We start from the raw sequence: 17,535 nt of genomic DNA on the forward strand, positions 1-17,535 counted from the left end.
AGTGGCAGCCAAAGAGCAGCTGGCTGCTGACCACACCTCCCTTTACCTGATGCTCTTTAAATGCAGCAGCCTGACACCACAGTGTCAGTATGTGTCAGACTGTATGAATTACTATCACAGACTTCTAACAACACTCCCAGGCTGACAGATTTATCTACATACAGAATTCTGCCAAATTTCTTGTTTGGGATCAACAGTGGGACTGAGCCAAACTTCTCTGTGAATAACGAACATTGATTTGCATCGATATGGATTTCTTACAGCTGCCAGGTAAGTGTAATTTGATGATGGTGCCTATTCATGAGTAGCCTACAGTGTAAATGTGAAATATTATCCAGCAGTAACACAACAAACAATAGACAAAACTGGACACAAAGGAACGACTGACAACAATTCACAAAGATTGTTGATGAGTCGTTTATAAGGATTGTGAAGTATAATTACCTGAGAACAAGATGATTCATAAATATGAACTACTTCTTATTTTTAACTTGACATACCAGATCACTCACTTCATTAACTCTGAACTCACTGCTGACACAAACATTACTGATCACTTTACTGTGCAGTCTAAAGTAAAGTGATTCATCTAACTGAGTTACCTCTCATCAGTCATTATGTCACCATAAATAAATGAATCATTAATAAAGTATCTATCTAATGTAATCTAATCTAATCTAAATCCATTAAAACTAATTAGCCCTCTTCATCAGCTAGCATCACGCTTCCGTGGTGTAAGTTAGAATGCTCTCCAGAGACACGCTGGTTAACGCTAGTATGCTTAGATGGTAGTTTTCCATAACTGATCAAAGAATTTTAACTTGTGAATCAGATGCTTCCAAGAAAATGACTTTTCTTAACCTGGAATGACTCATGAAGAAAATGGTCAGTGTGTTGAGGGACTTCTTATTGCCCCATCATCATCATAGTCCTGGCACTGAAGTCATAGGGAACTATGGAACTATCAGCTTATTTCCAAATAAGCCTCACCTACTTCAAACCAGTGAGAAAACTAACAAAAATCTCTCAATACTGTGGTCATGCAGGATCCCATCAGTGGCTGTAAATTCTCTTAAACACTGATAGTAAAATATCTCTGCGCCATGACCTCCCAAAATATCATCTATTATAATTGATTTTAAAACAAGTATAAGCATCACTTAACTGAAAACATGAGGAATTTATATCATCTCACATTTAATGACCTGCTCTTAATATGTGAATCAATAATAATAATTATAATAAAATTTTCAATACACTTACTATATTACTAAGCAGTACTGATGGTTGTCCATCAAAACACTGTACTTTTATCTATTTGAATAATATGCAAAATGTTTCAGACATCAATTTCCTGACCACTGATGTCCTTGATGTGCCCTTGACAGAGAGAAAAAAGAGGATAGATAGATAGATAGATGGATAGATAGATAAACAGATAGATAGATAGATCAGGTTACACTTATTTCTTGAGTTATGGTGAAAGTGTCCATATGACTGTACAGTATGTCAGCAAGACTTCTCTCAAATGATTGCACACTTAGCAATAAGATTGGCTTTATCTGTGCTTTTCAGGGAGTGGCACAAGTGACAGGTGAATGATGTTGGCAGATGGAATCTAATTTTTTTTTTTCTATATTGTTTAAATGAAGTGTTGTAAGTTTGAGTCTTGCACATACTGTGGCTATCAAATTCCCAAATTTATGACAACATGCTTGTTCTTGCTCCTCTAATGTGATTTCCTATGTTTTATATCATTATACTCCAAACATCTTTGAGCTATTTGTTAGCGTGTTGTGTTCCTACATGTTCAGCATGTTTTTATTGTGGGATTCCTTCAGTATTCATTGTTCAGAAGGCTTTTACTGGGAGCCTCTCAAAACAACAACAACAAAAAAACACCGAATAAAGCTGTTTTTTGTTACAAATCAGTGCTTCTCTGTGATGCTGTTGGGCGGACAGGGTGTCCAGAGGGGTTGCAAGAGAGGTTTATGTTCAGCTTGTTTCTAATTACTAAAGAACCAGAACTCCAATGACAAAAATCCTTCATCCAGTTTAAGATAATAGTTTAAACATTATTTAAAAGAGTGATGGTGACTGAACTCTTCCCTGCCCACAAACTCACCTGTTCCCTGATGAGTTGTTCAGAACTTTTACAGGTATCCCTGAGTCATACTATGGACTGTCTGCCTGTGATAAACTGTGAATCAGCAATGCTTGTTTGGCCACATTTGAATGCACATGAGATAAATACATAGGGTGAGCTAAAATGGGCCATTATGTAAAATGGGCCAGAGGTCAGCTCTCACAGTATTACACAGAAGCTAAGGTGTAGAACAAGTTTATTGGTCTGATATGTATCCATGCAAAATCTTTTAAAAAATTATGCAAATTATGCATGGCAGACAGTGTGGCAGGACGACAAGCAGAGAAGGGAAAAGAGAGAAAAATGTCAGTTGAGAAAGGACAGAATGAGGGGCAGTTAATGAGTACCAGGAGATGGAAGTGAGAGGGAGACATCAAATATTCCAAACATAAACTGTGTTCCAAATGAACATTTGAATTTGTAGGGATTCCTTGGAAGTGGTCTTGAGATATCACATGCAGAGGTCAAAAACATGTACTGGAGGTCACATTTGTGTTAAATGTGAAGGGATTCCTTCCAGATGTTCCTGAGATATAGTGTTCATGAGGCCAAAAATATATTTTGGGGGTGAGGTCACGGTGACCTTGAACTTTGACCTTTACCAAAATCTATTCATTTCATTCTTGAGTCCAAGTGAACATTTGTACCAAATAAAAAAATCCCTCATGGCATTACTAAAGTATCTCATTTATGGGAATGGAAAAGATAGACGAATGGACAGGAGGACAAAGATGAAGGAGAGGAGGAGGATAACAAAATAACATTATCTAAGTCTGATTTTCTCAACTTCTTCTCATTTGCACAGCTAAGGAGTGATTGGTCTCTAGGAGTTCATGCACTGTTTTCAAGGGAGGCATCTGTCTTTCTTGGCCAGCCCCTTCATTATCAAGAACTTATAGCCATTATGAGGCAGCCAGTGATACACACTGGTGTCAATCACATACATAGAACTATAATCTGAAACTTTCAAATTAAAACAAAGACACGTGAGCTGCTAGTGTCATACATAAAGTTCTTTCACTTTATTGTTGTTTGTCTACAGCAAAAATGCTCATAGACTGAGGAGCTAACATGACTGTCAACTTATAATTTACTGATGTGCTTCACTTACATGGTCTAGAACTTGAGCACATCTCAGTTACAGGTTAAGGTGAGCTTTATGTATTCCCTTGGATCAAACAGAGAGAAAAATGGCTACATCTTGCAGCTGACTGGTTAACATTATGTTAAACTATTCAAACTGAGGGGTCTCTCACTAGAGGCAAAGAGGAAAAGACTGCACTCCTGCTGTCTTTCTGATTCATATTCAGCCTATACTGAAACACTCTAATCACATATGAATGTTACTGCAGGCATTACTTAGCTCATTTGCTAACCAACACACACTGTATCTTTTGGACTTTCAGACAAAATCATTGATAAATCAGCTGGAAGGGACAAACAGCAGGAGGACTCAGCAACAGTTAAAGATAGAAGACAGACGCCTGCTGACTTTAGCAGCATCTACAGCAAAGGTAAGAGGCCAGGAGTCAACACTGGAGGCTTATGTCACTGATGGGCAGCATGTTTGGTTTTGGGTGTGTGTACAAAGTTCATCTTAATCACGCCTGTCAAGCTGGAAATTGGTCATAATAAGCATGTTAATGGGTTCTGGCCTCTCCTGTTCTCTAGCAGTTCTGTTCCTATAGGCTTTAGGGCATTATGTTAGTGAAGCATCAGTTTTTGGCTACTAGAAATAATAATGACATTAAATAATAGGATTCAATTTACATTAAATTCACAATGGTGTACCACCCTTAAAAGGGAAATGATAGTCTATTCACTGATTCAGTCTCAAAAATATAGTATTAGTTTGGAGCTTCAGTAATTAATTGAATAACTACAACCAAAATGACGTTCAATAACTAGTAAAGGTTGAGGGGTTTGGAGTTAGTAGGAATAGTGTTTGGCAACATTTACTTTTGTGCAACATTAAATGGACAGCAGCACTGGTTGAAGCCTGGCAATATTCAAAATAAATTAACTGGATAACTAATCACACTGGTCAAACTGTTCAGGTTATGGGTACTCTGTCTTGCTACTTCTGGTCCACTGAAATAGAAAACAGAAAATTAATATGTGGCAGTCAATGTTGATATAGTGGGGAAACAATGTCCTCCTCACATTAACTTCATTAATATCTGTGATATTCTGAATGGTTTAATTTAATTCCTAGGGGATAGAGGTGCAACATTTCAGTGAATTTATTGACAACAAAATAGGTAGAATGCTGCTTTTGTTTTATCTGGGTCAGTAGTGTGTGAGTAAAATCACTTATTTCCTGTCAGCTCTGTATGGTTCGTGATAGCTACAAATATTTATGCATGTGTGTATCTGTGTGTGTGTGCACAGACCTGCTCCCAGCTTCAGGTGGTGAGGAGATGACCAGGGGGTTTCTGCAAGAGCTGGTTAACACCTTGTTGGGTTATATCTGCAAGTCAAGTCAGAGGACCTCCAAGGTATTCAACTGTTGGAATCAACAGTGTTTGAATCTTTCTCAGCACACTTCTTAGTTACATTCAAACATTTCCAGTCTATCTGGTGGACAGGAAATGATAAGCAAATAGATCATGTAATAAGTGAGAGCCAGCCCAACAGTCTTTTCTCCTCAAAGCATGAGGTGCACTGCACCTGCTTCAATTACCAACTGATTATTAGCTATCAAGACAATATTAGTCATTATATAGTTTGTGTAATTACATTGACTGAAAACAAAATACATTAATTAGTTAGTAATCATGAAGATGTAAATTATTCTGGAAAGAGATGACCTGGTCTGAAAAGTGGGCCACCCAGCTTCACCTGTGCTTCACCCATCTACCTCACTGGACTGCTGCAGCCCCCATGCAGCTTTTTAACAGGACAAACTGTGTCACAATCACATGGGCTCTCCTTCACCTAATGCTGGAGAGCAATGGAGAGTACCCAGCACTCTTTATCTTAAGGACCGGTGTGCACTGGGCACAAGGGGAATACTGAGGAGCAGGTGAATGAGAGCCCAATGTGGTTGTGACACTGCATTGTTTTTAATGTTAAAAAGCTGCGTGCAGCAGCTCAATGAGGTAGACGCACAGGTAAAGTGGTGTGGCCCAGTTAGCAGACCAAGTTATTTCTTGATTCTCATGATTAATGACACTTGATATATTATGAATTTGATTACTTGAACTAATTAATGACAATTGCTTGCTAATAATCAACTTAACACTGACTAAAGTAGTCATTAAACTTTGGTCTATGGGGTACGATATAGTGAATGATTTTGGATATAGCTTCAGTAAATGAGTATGTGTGTATTTTGAATGTTTATGCACATGTTCATTAATAAATCAATTAACTATACCCCCTTATCCTTGAGGGTCACTAGAGCCTATCCCAGCTGACTCTTGGCCAGAAGCAGGGTGCACCCTGGTCTGTTTACTAGTCTATCTGACATACAGGGGCAAACAGCCATTCATGCTCACATTTACACCTACTGGAAATTTAGAGTCACCAGTTAACCTTACCTGCATATGTGCTGAGGGTGGAAACCAGAGAATCTGGAGGACACTCATACAGGCACAGGGGAGAACATGCAAACACCATACAGAAATCCTGAACCTCCTTGCTGTGATGTGACAATGGTAACCACTGTACTACCCACCACCCACTAATAAATGAGACACAAAGTACTGTTCCCTATTTTGTAGGTCCTGGACTTCCACCATCCTCACCAGCTGAAGGAGGGACTGGAGGGCTTCAGTCTCGACCTGTCAGACCAACCAGAAACTCTGGAGCAGATACTTGTGGACTGTAGAGACACACTCAAGTATGGTGTCAGTACAGGTGTGTGTGTGTGTGTGTGTGTATTTGTGTGTGTGTGTGTTTGTGTGTCTGTACATCTTACTTACTCTAACTTATTTCCAGCTGCAGCCAATGACACAGAAGAATTACACTTGTACAAAATCTAAATCTTCCCAATAACTGAATTTTATTATTGACAGTTTGATAATTATTGCTCTGTCCTGACTCATCTGGGGAGGGGTGCAAGGCTCTGTGCAAACTTGACATGGTAGGCTCTGGTCATTCACATAATCTGGTCATTCACATACATACACATGAACCATGGTTCATCATGCATATTGTTGCCATTCAGGTTTCACTGTGTGGCAAAATTTCATTGAGATATATTGCATTTGCATTGCCTGCATTAAATGGAGATCAAACATAACAACAAAAAATAGTAAATATACATTAACAACTAGTGTGTGTGTGTATGTGTGTTTAAGTTGTTGACATGGACAATGTAAGTCATTACAACAGCTAAAAAGTCCTCCAGCCTAAATGACCATATAGGTGATTTGTCTCTACCCTCTGATACTAAACATACAAGGAATACCTGAGTTAGTGCCCCTACAGTGGCATAGATAAATTTACAAAGCAATGTTGAAACATAACCTTTTTGTGGTGTGACAATGATATGGTAAGACAGAAAGACACCTTGGATAGGTTTAGAGAAAGAGCATGATTTGGGTTAAATTCAGTAGTTTGTTAAGGTTAGAGAACCTTCACTGGCTGTGCTTACAATGGTAACAGTCATAAAACAAAGAAAACAAATATTGTTGACTGCTGGTTTGAAACAGAGAGTTATCAACAGTCTCCTGTGTTGATGTCCAGTGTTTGTTGGCCCATTCATCCACCCCAACTTCCTTCCTGGACCTGGCTGACACTTCACCTGACTTTCTCCTTTGCTTCCATCTTAAATACTATAGCCACTACAGGGTGCTGTCACTTGAACGTAAACATGTCATTTAGGGCATTTGTTTAAATGACTGATGCGGTCTCACATGACAAGCTGCATGTCTCTTAACAATAAAATATAACTATGGACTGCACAAACTACCTATAGGAGGACAGTCTCATGACAGCATTACACAGAGCTAAAACAGCAGAAAGCAGTACTAAACACATCCAACAGCATTATCTACAACTTAAATTGTCCTGCATTCAGCCAGTAACATTATGCACAACAGCAGTATCTACATTAAACTCATTTAATCACTTTCATGTGAGGCCAAAGAATAGAACAATTCTTTTGTAGTCATGTTTGACACTGCACTGTAAGAAACCCTGTCATGTTGTGTATCATGAATAAAGGAGATGGACTCACCATAATGCAGTATCCATTATTTTATCTCAAATTTAATGTGCTGAGGCACAGAGCCCAAAGAATATTGGGCACCTTAGCTGTGTGTTTATTATTGTTACCGTGACGACAAAAGTCCAATACACCTGCCACTGGTGCACTCCTATGGGTTGTATCCGTGGCTACCGATAAACAATCTATATTGTCATCTAGATTGGTGTATTCATTAGTGAATATAGTGAGTTACAAAAAGACAGCAAGCTCTTAAAAGACATAAGCCCTGTTTTGCCACACCACTCCCTCCTTGCAACAGCTATGTCTATACCTCTCTTTAAGTAATTACTTTCTTGACCTATGACCTCTGTGACCTTTGTATTTTCAGGCCATCCCCGTTTCTTCAACCAGCTATCTTCAGGTCTGGATGTGATTGGTTTAGCTGGCGAGTGGCTGACCTCTACAGCCAACGCTAACATGTAAGATCTCATCACCAGTTGTGGAAAATAACAAAGTACATTTACTCAAGTTTGAGGAACTTATTCTTTACTCAAGTATTTCCATTTTATGGAACATACATTAAGTGCTCACGTCTAGTAAAAAGTTCAGCTTACTTAGATAACACATGCTAATTCTTAAGATATGTCTTTCACACAACTTGGCATAGTTAAGTTTGTTTACCTACTTTTCCAGTTTCCTCATTTTTTAAAAAGTCAACTGAACTTATTAGAATTCACAGTGCACGAACTGAGCAAAAGCAACCCTCAGCCTTGATACGTACAACACTCACATGTCTACATCATCATGCTAAATGCTTATCATTCATGTTATATGACTGCTCTCAGTTACAGTTTCTATATTCATGGAATGATGGACCTTTTCATTTTAAAGGACAATAGCAGTGATTTTGTGTTTAAACCAAATGACTACTATCTTCCCACACCTGACCTTAGTACCAGTCATATATAGCTTTTGTAATATCTTGTTCTCTAAACTTTCAGAATGAAACATTCAGGTCATATATTCACATTAGTACTCAAGTAGTGAATATATGACGCAAGTAGTTCTGATTGTACCGATTCTATTTCTGACCAAAACATACTAGGTAGGTGGAATGCACAACTTTGTCAACTTTACTGTGAATTTGCTCACATCTAAGTTCCAAGTAGAGTTATGGTATATTCATGTACTCTTGTGTAGCTGAGACTGTCCTCCACTCTGAGGTCAAAATTATGACAAGTTTTTCAGGCACTTGTGGTACATTAGTATTAGTATTAGTATTCTCTGTTGAGTTTCTTAACATGAATGGAGGATGAATGAAGACTTTCACTTTAGTGTGTGAATGCACCACCAGGAGGGATTCACAGATCACTCCACAAGTGGACCACAATTCACATTACAGAATTAAGGAACTAACATAAACCAGTATAAAAATGATGGCACTGCTTGCATCAATTATGTAATAGCTATAGGTAAGGTAAGTTAGAAGAACACAGGATTTACTGGACTGCAAAACAACTGGAACTGTCCCTTAGCACCAAATGGAATATTATTGTTAGAACAAACACCAATGTATCATGTTATAACAAGAAAATAGATGCTCTTGAGAGTAATAAGATAAAGTGATATGTTGTAACACATGTTTTTGAGTGAAATTGGATTTTGTGAAAACAAGTTTCTCATTATAACTGAGGTTTTTTTTTTGACTGACTTCATAACTGTTAACAGTATAAAGTACTTAAAACCAGCTCAAACTCAAGCAGCTATGCTTGTCATGCATTTTTGCATCAGTGTTAACAATCCAATAATGAAGATGATGATGAAATGCAGGACATTTACTTGTAATGGAGAATTTCTTCATGGTGGTAGATGTACTTTTACTTTCCTGAAAGATTTCAGTACATCTTCAAGTGATGTTCATCCCTTCTATAAAACACACTGTGAGGTGTTGCTCCCCAGCCTTTCTCAAGTCAAACAGCAGTTAATTTGACCCCTTGACTGGTAGAATGAGTTGGTGCTGGAGTAATTAAGGGTGCTCTTAAAAAACTGCAGTAGTACACAGTCATTCCTGACTGTTGAATGTTTTGTGAGAAATGTTTTTACAATAAAGATCTTTATTTCTTAATTTCATTTCATCTACAGCTCAGAAAGATAAATATGAGGTGTTTGCAAGAGACCAGTGTAGTTATAACATGAAGTCTGTCTTTATAATAAAATATAACATTTCAATGTATGTCTTTTTCAGGTTTACATATGAGGTGTCTCCTGTTTTCATCCTCATGGAAGAGGTTCTGCTGAAGAAGATGCAAAGCATTGTGGGATGGTCTGATGATGAGGGAGATGGAATCTTCTGTCCAGGTAAGACATGCAAGGAGGGTATTGCAGAAGTGAGTAAACGGATGAACTGGTATTTTGATTAAAGCAGTTAAAAGTAACACTGAATGTCAAAGGTTCAGTTGCTATGTAATCTTGTATGTTGTATTTGCTTAAAAAGTCCTGGGAATGTTCCATCTAAACAACAATAAACAGCAACCATTTCACTAAGTAGACAGTAGTAACAGTTGTTATTAAAGTTCTGCTTTAGAATCTATGCTGCAACACATCTACATACAGTTTATAGTGTATTCTTTATAGTATTATAATAGTAGTATGGAATTGAGACTCAGCATCAAACAAACAGGGCCAGTAGTAACTACTCCTTTCTCTTCTTCGTTTTTCTGAAGGAGGCACAATATCTAACCTGTACAGCATCCTGGTGGCCAGATATCACTTCTACCCAGAAGTGAAGACCAGAGGGATGGGAGCTCTCCCTCGACTGGCCCTCTTCACTTCAGAGCATGTAATCACACACCTCACACACTGTTAGAGTAGACTGTAGGTAGTAGTCCTCACTTTTTTCACTCTTTGATAAAATGTAATAGATATAATAATAAAATACACACACACACACACACACACACACACACGCACACACACGTACAAATGTTAAATATAAAAGATTTCATGAATATAAAGGTACATGCTCAACTCTTCGTCTATACCATGCATTAGAGGCAGAACGTCAAAACAAATACAAAACTCCTCTCACTTCATATCTTAAGCTCTTGTAAAGTAAATCTCTTTGATTTTCAATAATCAATGGATGCCCAAATTGGACACTACAGACGTTACAGACAGTCCCTTTGCTTGCAGTTATTCAGTGTCTGCATTCTGATACATTTCAACACTATCATGTCACTAACAAAAAGCCTGCCCTATTGTCAGTTTATAATATTTTTCAGAAGCAAAACACATCTGTTATACCCATGGGTCCTTTAACTTTCATACAAAGCACTTAGTGAATGGTTTCAGGAAAGAGGTTGTAAAAAAGATTCTAATGAGTTAGGTCTTTAGAGTGCTAGTAGTGCCAAGTCCTGTTATATCCAAACACCGACACATTCTATTCAGCGATGCCCAAGAAGGTCTTGCATTTTGTTTTCCTGCATTTTTTTGTCATAAAATATTTCCCAGTCTGAGCTTGTTTGAGTTTATGCTCCAAAAATACTAAATAGTAAAAGTGCCATTTGCAGCACAGATATGAAGTCTGGTCAAATGCTACAGTGTGGAGGGAACAGAGACAGACTGTTGCTTGAGAGAGAAGCTGTTTGGATTGACTCTTACACCTAATGTCTTAATGAGGATAGTTCTTGGACATGTGTTTCATAAAGATTGACAGGAGACCTTTGTATTCATTGTTGATTTCCTTTAGTTGTTATTGTGATTTTTTTTTTCTCAGAAGAAATTTGCTGACTTATCAGTCAAATGCCCGCCTACATGTGGTCTGATGTTTATGACTTATGGTTATTTCAATTTATAAATCAAAAAGTTCATTCTTGAGCTTGGAAATAATTTAACTTATTTAATAATAAGTTTAACAAAACACTCGTCACTCAGGGTTCACTTTGTAGCTCTGAACATACCAGCCTGACTCCTGTGCAGTATGCACTGATACTCTCTGTATTCAGTTTCACTTGACACATGCACCTGGGAACTTCTTCCTAGAACAACAAACAATGCAGCCATTTCTTTCAGCAGTATGAAAAGTGTCAGTCAGGAGAGACAAATGAAGATGAAAGGCTGTCTTTTCACCCTTTCAGAGTCACTATTCAGTAAAGAAATCTGCAGCCGTGTTGGGGATGGGCAGTGAGAATGTGGTCATGGTGAAATGTGATGAAAGGTGGGTAAGACACTCACTGAGTACACATGTGTTTGTTAATAGTCAATGTGATGCATGACAAAAGAAATGTTTGCTCACCTGTTACAGCTTTATATGTGTCTGTGTGTGTATTGGGTCTGTATTGGGTCTAAGAGTCTTTCCGAGGGCGTGTAGAAACCAGGCTGGTGTCAACAGCATGTCAAATATGTACAGTGTGTATTGATGGAACAGCAGTTATTTACTGTTTACTGAACCTCTGTCTTCTTCTCTTTTGGTCCTTTAAGAGGGAAAATGATTCCTGCTGAACTTGAGTCTTGCATTGTTACAGCTGAAGAAAAGGTCCTTCATCTCACAATATTAAGACATTATCTTTATGATTGCTCACCAAATTCTTCTTACCACATTTCAGTAAACTTTGTTGTATCTATGTATATTGTCACACCTTACCAAGTGCTGTAACATGCTGTGCAGTACATACATATGATGAAGCCAATATCAGTTCTCTCTCTCCAGGGTTTGGTTCCATTCTATGTGAATGCGACAGCAGGGACCACTGTGTACGGCGCCTTTGATCCTCTCAATGCCATTGCAGACATCTGCCATAGACACACACTGTGGATGCATGTTGATGTAAGGTGCTCCAGATCTCTCTCTCTCTCTCTCTCTCTCTCTCTCTCTCTCTCTTTTTATTATTGTGTCATTCATTTAGCTATGTCCAGCCTACATGGGCTTGCAAGATGCCATAAATTCTTACAAGCCAGGTCCAGAGTGTGCTTAATGATCAGAGGGAGAACAGCAGCTCTCAGCTATGACACTTAATATTTTTGGCTTTTAGATAAATCAAATTTAACATCTGATTTAGGGCCAAACTTTTGTTTAGTACACCTTGTCCTCCACCAAACCAAAGGCAGCATTCACAGCCCTGTGCCTGGTCCTCTTGCTCGCAGGCTCAGCGTCCAGCACTTTCTTTTACAGGACCACATTCCCGACAACTCTTTTATTCAAGCAAGTCTTCATCAACATTACATAGCAGGCCCATCATGACAGGCACATCAGGATTACATTTATTAGTGAGTTTGGGGCTAGGGTTGACTTCTTAAGCTCAGTTTTTACAGTTTTTTTCCAAGGACACTTTCAAGCTGTCAACCTTGCTGCTGAACTGTCTTCAAGTATTATTCATCTTTGTAGCTTCATATCATATTCATCCTTGTCTGTCACCCAGCTAGACCTCTCAAGGACAGTTTATTTAGTGCCAAATTATGACCTATATCATCTCAAGGTACTTTAAGAGCACAGGATATTTTTATAGGTGTAATTAATGACTGTGCCTCTTTCAAATGAACACAGTTGCTGTTGGATTGGAAAAACCAGAGTTAACAGAGCCAGTTGATAGTCTGCTTCTTAATTGTTTATACTTTAACTGTAAAACCTCACTCATCCAGAGGTTTTGGTTTTGGCTAGCTCTCTAAAACATAGTAGCACACTTAACCATACAATACCATAGAAGTTAATGTATGTCATAATTGCCATGCACTGGTCACTGGTTTTATTTGGCACTAAAGTTTTCTCAGTAGTTCAGTTATTGTTAAGAGACAGTTTCAGACATCCAGTGGGATATTGGCAAGAAAACAAAACTTCAAAGGCAGTCAGATCACACAGTCACACAATGCAAAATGGTGTCGACACATTATAAAGACATGCTGCATGTGTATGTCACAAACACCTGAGTGGATCCTGTAACCAGTGTTACATTTACATGCATGTTGTGATACATCCAGAATGTGTAGGACTTGAATGAATCACTATGTTCTGTGAGTACTTCGTGGCTGAGTTTGATTCTGTCCCCGCAGGCAGCATGGGGCGGAGGCCTGCTGATGTCAGACAGACACAGAAAGAAACTGCAGGGCATTGAACGGTAACTGCATCAACACACAACCTGACCACATCACACAGCATTTTCTTTGGGAACTCATGTGGGAGACCACTACAGAACCTCTGTAAGCCTACAACTCACTTTGAAATGAACTTGACTAATGAAAGTAGTAAAGACAATACCTTCCAACCTGACCTGATTCCTCTCTATAAAGCCTTGCCTGGTTATTTTCCACAATGTCAGTCTTATTGCAGCTCATCTCAAGTTTTGTATGTGCATTAATGTGTGCATAATTTTATATATGCTACTTCAGGAAGGTTGTGGTGTATCCTATGAGAGAGGAAGGAAAAAGTTCCTTTGTTTAAGGCCCCACATGCACTGCAGGGTCTAAGGTTGCCAGTGTCAGTCAGTACTTAACTGTTGTTGGATTTTTCTTTCCAGAGCCTGGTCTGTGACATGGAATCCTCACAAGATGATGGGTGTCCCTCTGCAGTGCTCTGCCATTCTGATTAAGAAGAGAGTAAGAGACTATCCCCTAGTATGAATGTATATTACAAAATGGATAGCTATCTTTGGAGGGTATCCACTGAATGTTTTTATGGCAGCATGCCAGCTGACTTCAGGGACAGCAATGCCATCTGTCACTCGAATGGTCCAGCACCTGAAATTTCTCAGTGAGTATGTGATAGATGTTGTACAGACATCTATTATGTACAGACATTTATGGTGCCTAGAGAATAGAAGCTAATGACTTTAATGGTCCTCTGAACCCTCCCGAGTGCCACAATAAAGTTGACATTTGTTGTCCAAAAATAAAATGTCTCAACAACTGTTGTATGTAATTATTGAAGTAAAGACTCCTAGTTGACCCAAGTTCACTGTGTAACTAATGTATGCTGCAGTAGCCTACACACATAATCTATATTTTGTTCAGTCCAGGAAGTGTGACATTCCTAAACTGAACAGAAGTCACAGGAGGGTAGATGGAGTGGATAGTTAGCATATAGTACTGTGGGGCTGATGTTCTGTGTCCTAACCTCTGGTAGGATAAGCTTTGGGAAAATTTTTGGTTTTGACAAAACATCCTGTCTCATGCCTCAGGATTTTTTCAATATTTAACCACAGTTTTCTATGTTTTGTATCCAACTCATTGGAACACACACGCAACAGGACAGTGTTGAGTTTAAATTGACCCTAAAAAGTGGTACTCGTGCTTTAGATGGCAAGAAATGAAAATGTGTCATCATGTACTGCAGCATTTCATTTGCATTACATAGCAAGAATACGATTTATCACAAAGAAAACCAGTCTTCAAAAAGCCATCTTACAATTTTTGGTTCAGTCTGTATTTTCAAGGACATAACATCTTGAACCTGCTGATGTGTATGAGGAAGCTGTACCTGAAGAGATAACTTAAATAATGATTCTGTTCCTCTATTTGAAGGTTTAAATAGATGTAAACATTTAAGTTTTTTTCATGACTCATTCACTCAGCAAAGCCACTTTCTGGGAGGCTGTGTCTTTCTATAATGTTCAATGTCTCTTCCATGTCCTCTGCAGGGTCTCTTACAGGAGTGTAATGAGTTGGGGGCTAAGTACCTTTTCCAGACAGACAAACCCTATGATGTGAGCTATGATACTGGTGATAAGAGTATCCAGTGTGGCCGACACATCGATGTCTTCAAATTCTGGCTCATGTGGAAGGCAAAGGTATTCATGTACACTATCAGTGTGATTCCAGCATGACTCTTCTCTCTCATTCTGACATGGCACCTCAGACTCATTCTAAACTTTGAAGCACAAGAGGGAAGAACCCTTCTGTTAATGTCACAGACTTTCCTTTGTTTAAGATGTTTATAATGTATTTTGCTTATCAGTTTAAAGGAATCTATCAGATCAGGCCATCAGACAACATGTTACATTACTAATCTATAAAGAAAGAATGTATCTATTTCTCGTTGTCTCTGTCACTCTTTCAGGGCTCAGAGGGCTTTGGATCTCAGGTCAACAAGTGCTTAGAGAATGCTGAGTATCTGTACGATCAGCTGCAGAGAAGGACAGACTTTGAACTGGTCTTTAAAAACAAAGTAAGACTGGTTTCCAAAGAAAAAAATAATCTTTCTGATCACATGTACCATGTTCAAGTTATTGGTTTATTTCGAAAGAAATCATTTTGACACAGTGTCCTAATTGTGTCACAGGCCTCGAAGGGGTCTCCAGGGTGCATAGTAATTTGGTGGATGGACTGAGATTACATAAGACAAAATCATCCAATAAAGATAAGCTATATCACTTTGAAGTGGTTGCTGACATGGCAGCGGTTGTTAAAGGGTTAAAAGATCAATCTTATTCAAACCCAGGGTGTATCTTATGTCTAGGTTACATATGACCGTTGTTGCAATGCCATCACTGACTACATGTTTATTAATTATAGATTTAATTATCTTAAAACACAATACACTCAATATTCCATAATGACAAAGCAAAAACAGAGCAGCCAGAAGCAAACAGATAATTCACTGTCTATTTGATAATCTAAACAAACAACATGTTTCCTGATGAGCAGTGGTGAAACTTAACAATATTCTTCTTTGCAACAGCTGCACCAACATTAATACCACTTAGAAACACTGGAGGGGGAAAGCTGTCTACTGTCACTTAAATTGTTTTATTTCATGAACTTGCAAATAGAAAAAAAGAAATAAACAGTAATTGTGGCATGTTCAAAAGTTTTAGCACCCTACAATATTCAACTTCATGAACTTATCAGGGCTTAACTGACTCATTAAAACTTGGAAGGAATTGCCATTAAATGATAATTGATGAGGTTGGTAAATTGTATGCAACTCACAAAAAGATCTGGAGGACCAAGAAAATCTTTTGATAGAACATCATAAAACATCTGCTGGGCAGAAAAGCAAAGCCAAACCCCTGTATAACTGCAGAGGAGCTGCAGAAAGTTCAGCTGGCATATGTGGTATCCACTGTGCAGTATTGATGTACAAACTAGGGAAACCTTACCTGCCACCTCAACACAGAAGTCAGAGTCTGAAGTTTGCACAGCAATATCTGGACATGTCAAAGTGGTTTAGGAAGTGCTATGGACAGATGCTCAGAGTTTAAGCTGAGCTCTTTGGCCACAGTCACCAAGAATTAACAGTGTTTGATGAAAAGACCACCTTGCCAACTGTTAGCATGGCTGTGGAAATATTCTGCTTTAGAGTTGTGTGGCAGCCAGTGACACAGGAAACTGATGGATAGGGGGAAGAATGATTCCACTAAGTATCAGCAAATTCTGGATGCTGCAGGGATTCTATTTACTTTTTTCATATCAAACTGGGAGCTAAACTTTTGCATACAGCTTTTAGTTATTTGTTTTTCTTAATCTTAATCTTTCTTAATCTATTTTCTTATTTCTTTCTTTCTTTATATTTCTTTATCTATCTGTATCACCAATCAATTCTTACTGGGCATGTTTGCCCTCTGCCTCTTCCACAGCCAGAGCACAGCAATGTGTGTTTCTGGTACATCCCTCCTAGTCTAAGAGGCCTGCCACCTGGACCTGACAGAGATACAAAACTCCATCAGGTCAGTACAGAACAGTACAGTGCTTCCTTTGGGCTCGTTCAGTAACGGACAGGCCCCACATTTACAATACTGCAACCACTGCTACAGACTAATTTCATACTAAATATTAACAATGGGGCAAAAAGGGCTGTGAAAGAAAGCAACGTTTCATATTGATGGTGATCTTCAATTTTTGATACTCTGTAGGTGGCTCCTCGAATCAAAGGCAGGATGATGGAGAAGGGCTCTGTTCTGATTGGCTATCAGCCTTTGGGAGCCAGAGTCAATTTCTTCAGGTGTGTGTTCTCCAATCCTGCTACACAACAAGAGGACATTGACTTCCTGCTGGACGAGATTGCTCGGCTGGGTGATGACCTATGACCCCTGATATGATTTGGTTTGGTCTCAGCCCACGGTGTGTCATTTTGAAGGAAATGAGTGCATCAGATTGTGAGACCACTTTTTCACTGCCATTAGCCTATACTGCATCCAGCCTATGCTAAGCCTGTGCTTTACAGCCTCTGCTTTACATTTACTTTGGATCATTGTACAACATTGCTGCCCTCCACATTTCCAACCTTATCAAACCAATCAGTTGA

General features: G+C 38.7%; 1 protein-coding gene across 1 annotated transcript; it reads left to right on the forward strand.

Moving 5' to 3' along the window:
• The first annotated feature begins 248 nt into the window (after positions 1–248).
• On the forward strand, positions 249–17,321 carry gad3 (glutamate decarboxylase 3). The gene is made up of 16 exons (XM_018695990.2): positions 249–270; positions 3,553–3,660; positions 4,538–4,644; positions 5,872–6,007; positions 7,690–7,780; positions 9,547–9,659; positions 10,025–10,140; positions 11,438–11,517; positions 11,781–11,835; positions 12,010–12,126; positions 13,347–13,411; positions 13,811–13,889; positions 14,930–15,079; positions 15,349–15,456; positions 16,868–16,957; positions 17,144–17,321. The coding sequence occupies exons 1-16, from the start codon at positions 249–251 to the stop codon at positions 17,315–17,317; spliced, it is 1,611 nt and encodes a 536-aa protein (XP_018551506.1). The 3' UTR covers positions 17,318–17,321.
• Positions 17,322–17,535: the final 214 nt, after the last annotated feature.

Source organism: Lates calcarifer, linkage group LG4 (assembly GCF_001640805.2).
Source record: "Lates calcarifer isolate ASB-BC8 linkage group LG4, TLL_Latcal_v3, whole genome shotgun sequence".
NCBI classification, from domain to species: Eukaryota; Metazoa; Chordata; class Actinopteri; family Centropomidae; genus Lates; species Lates calcarifer.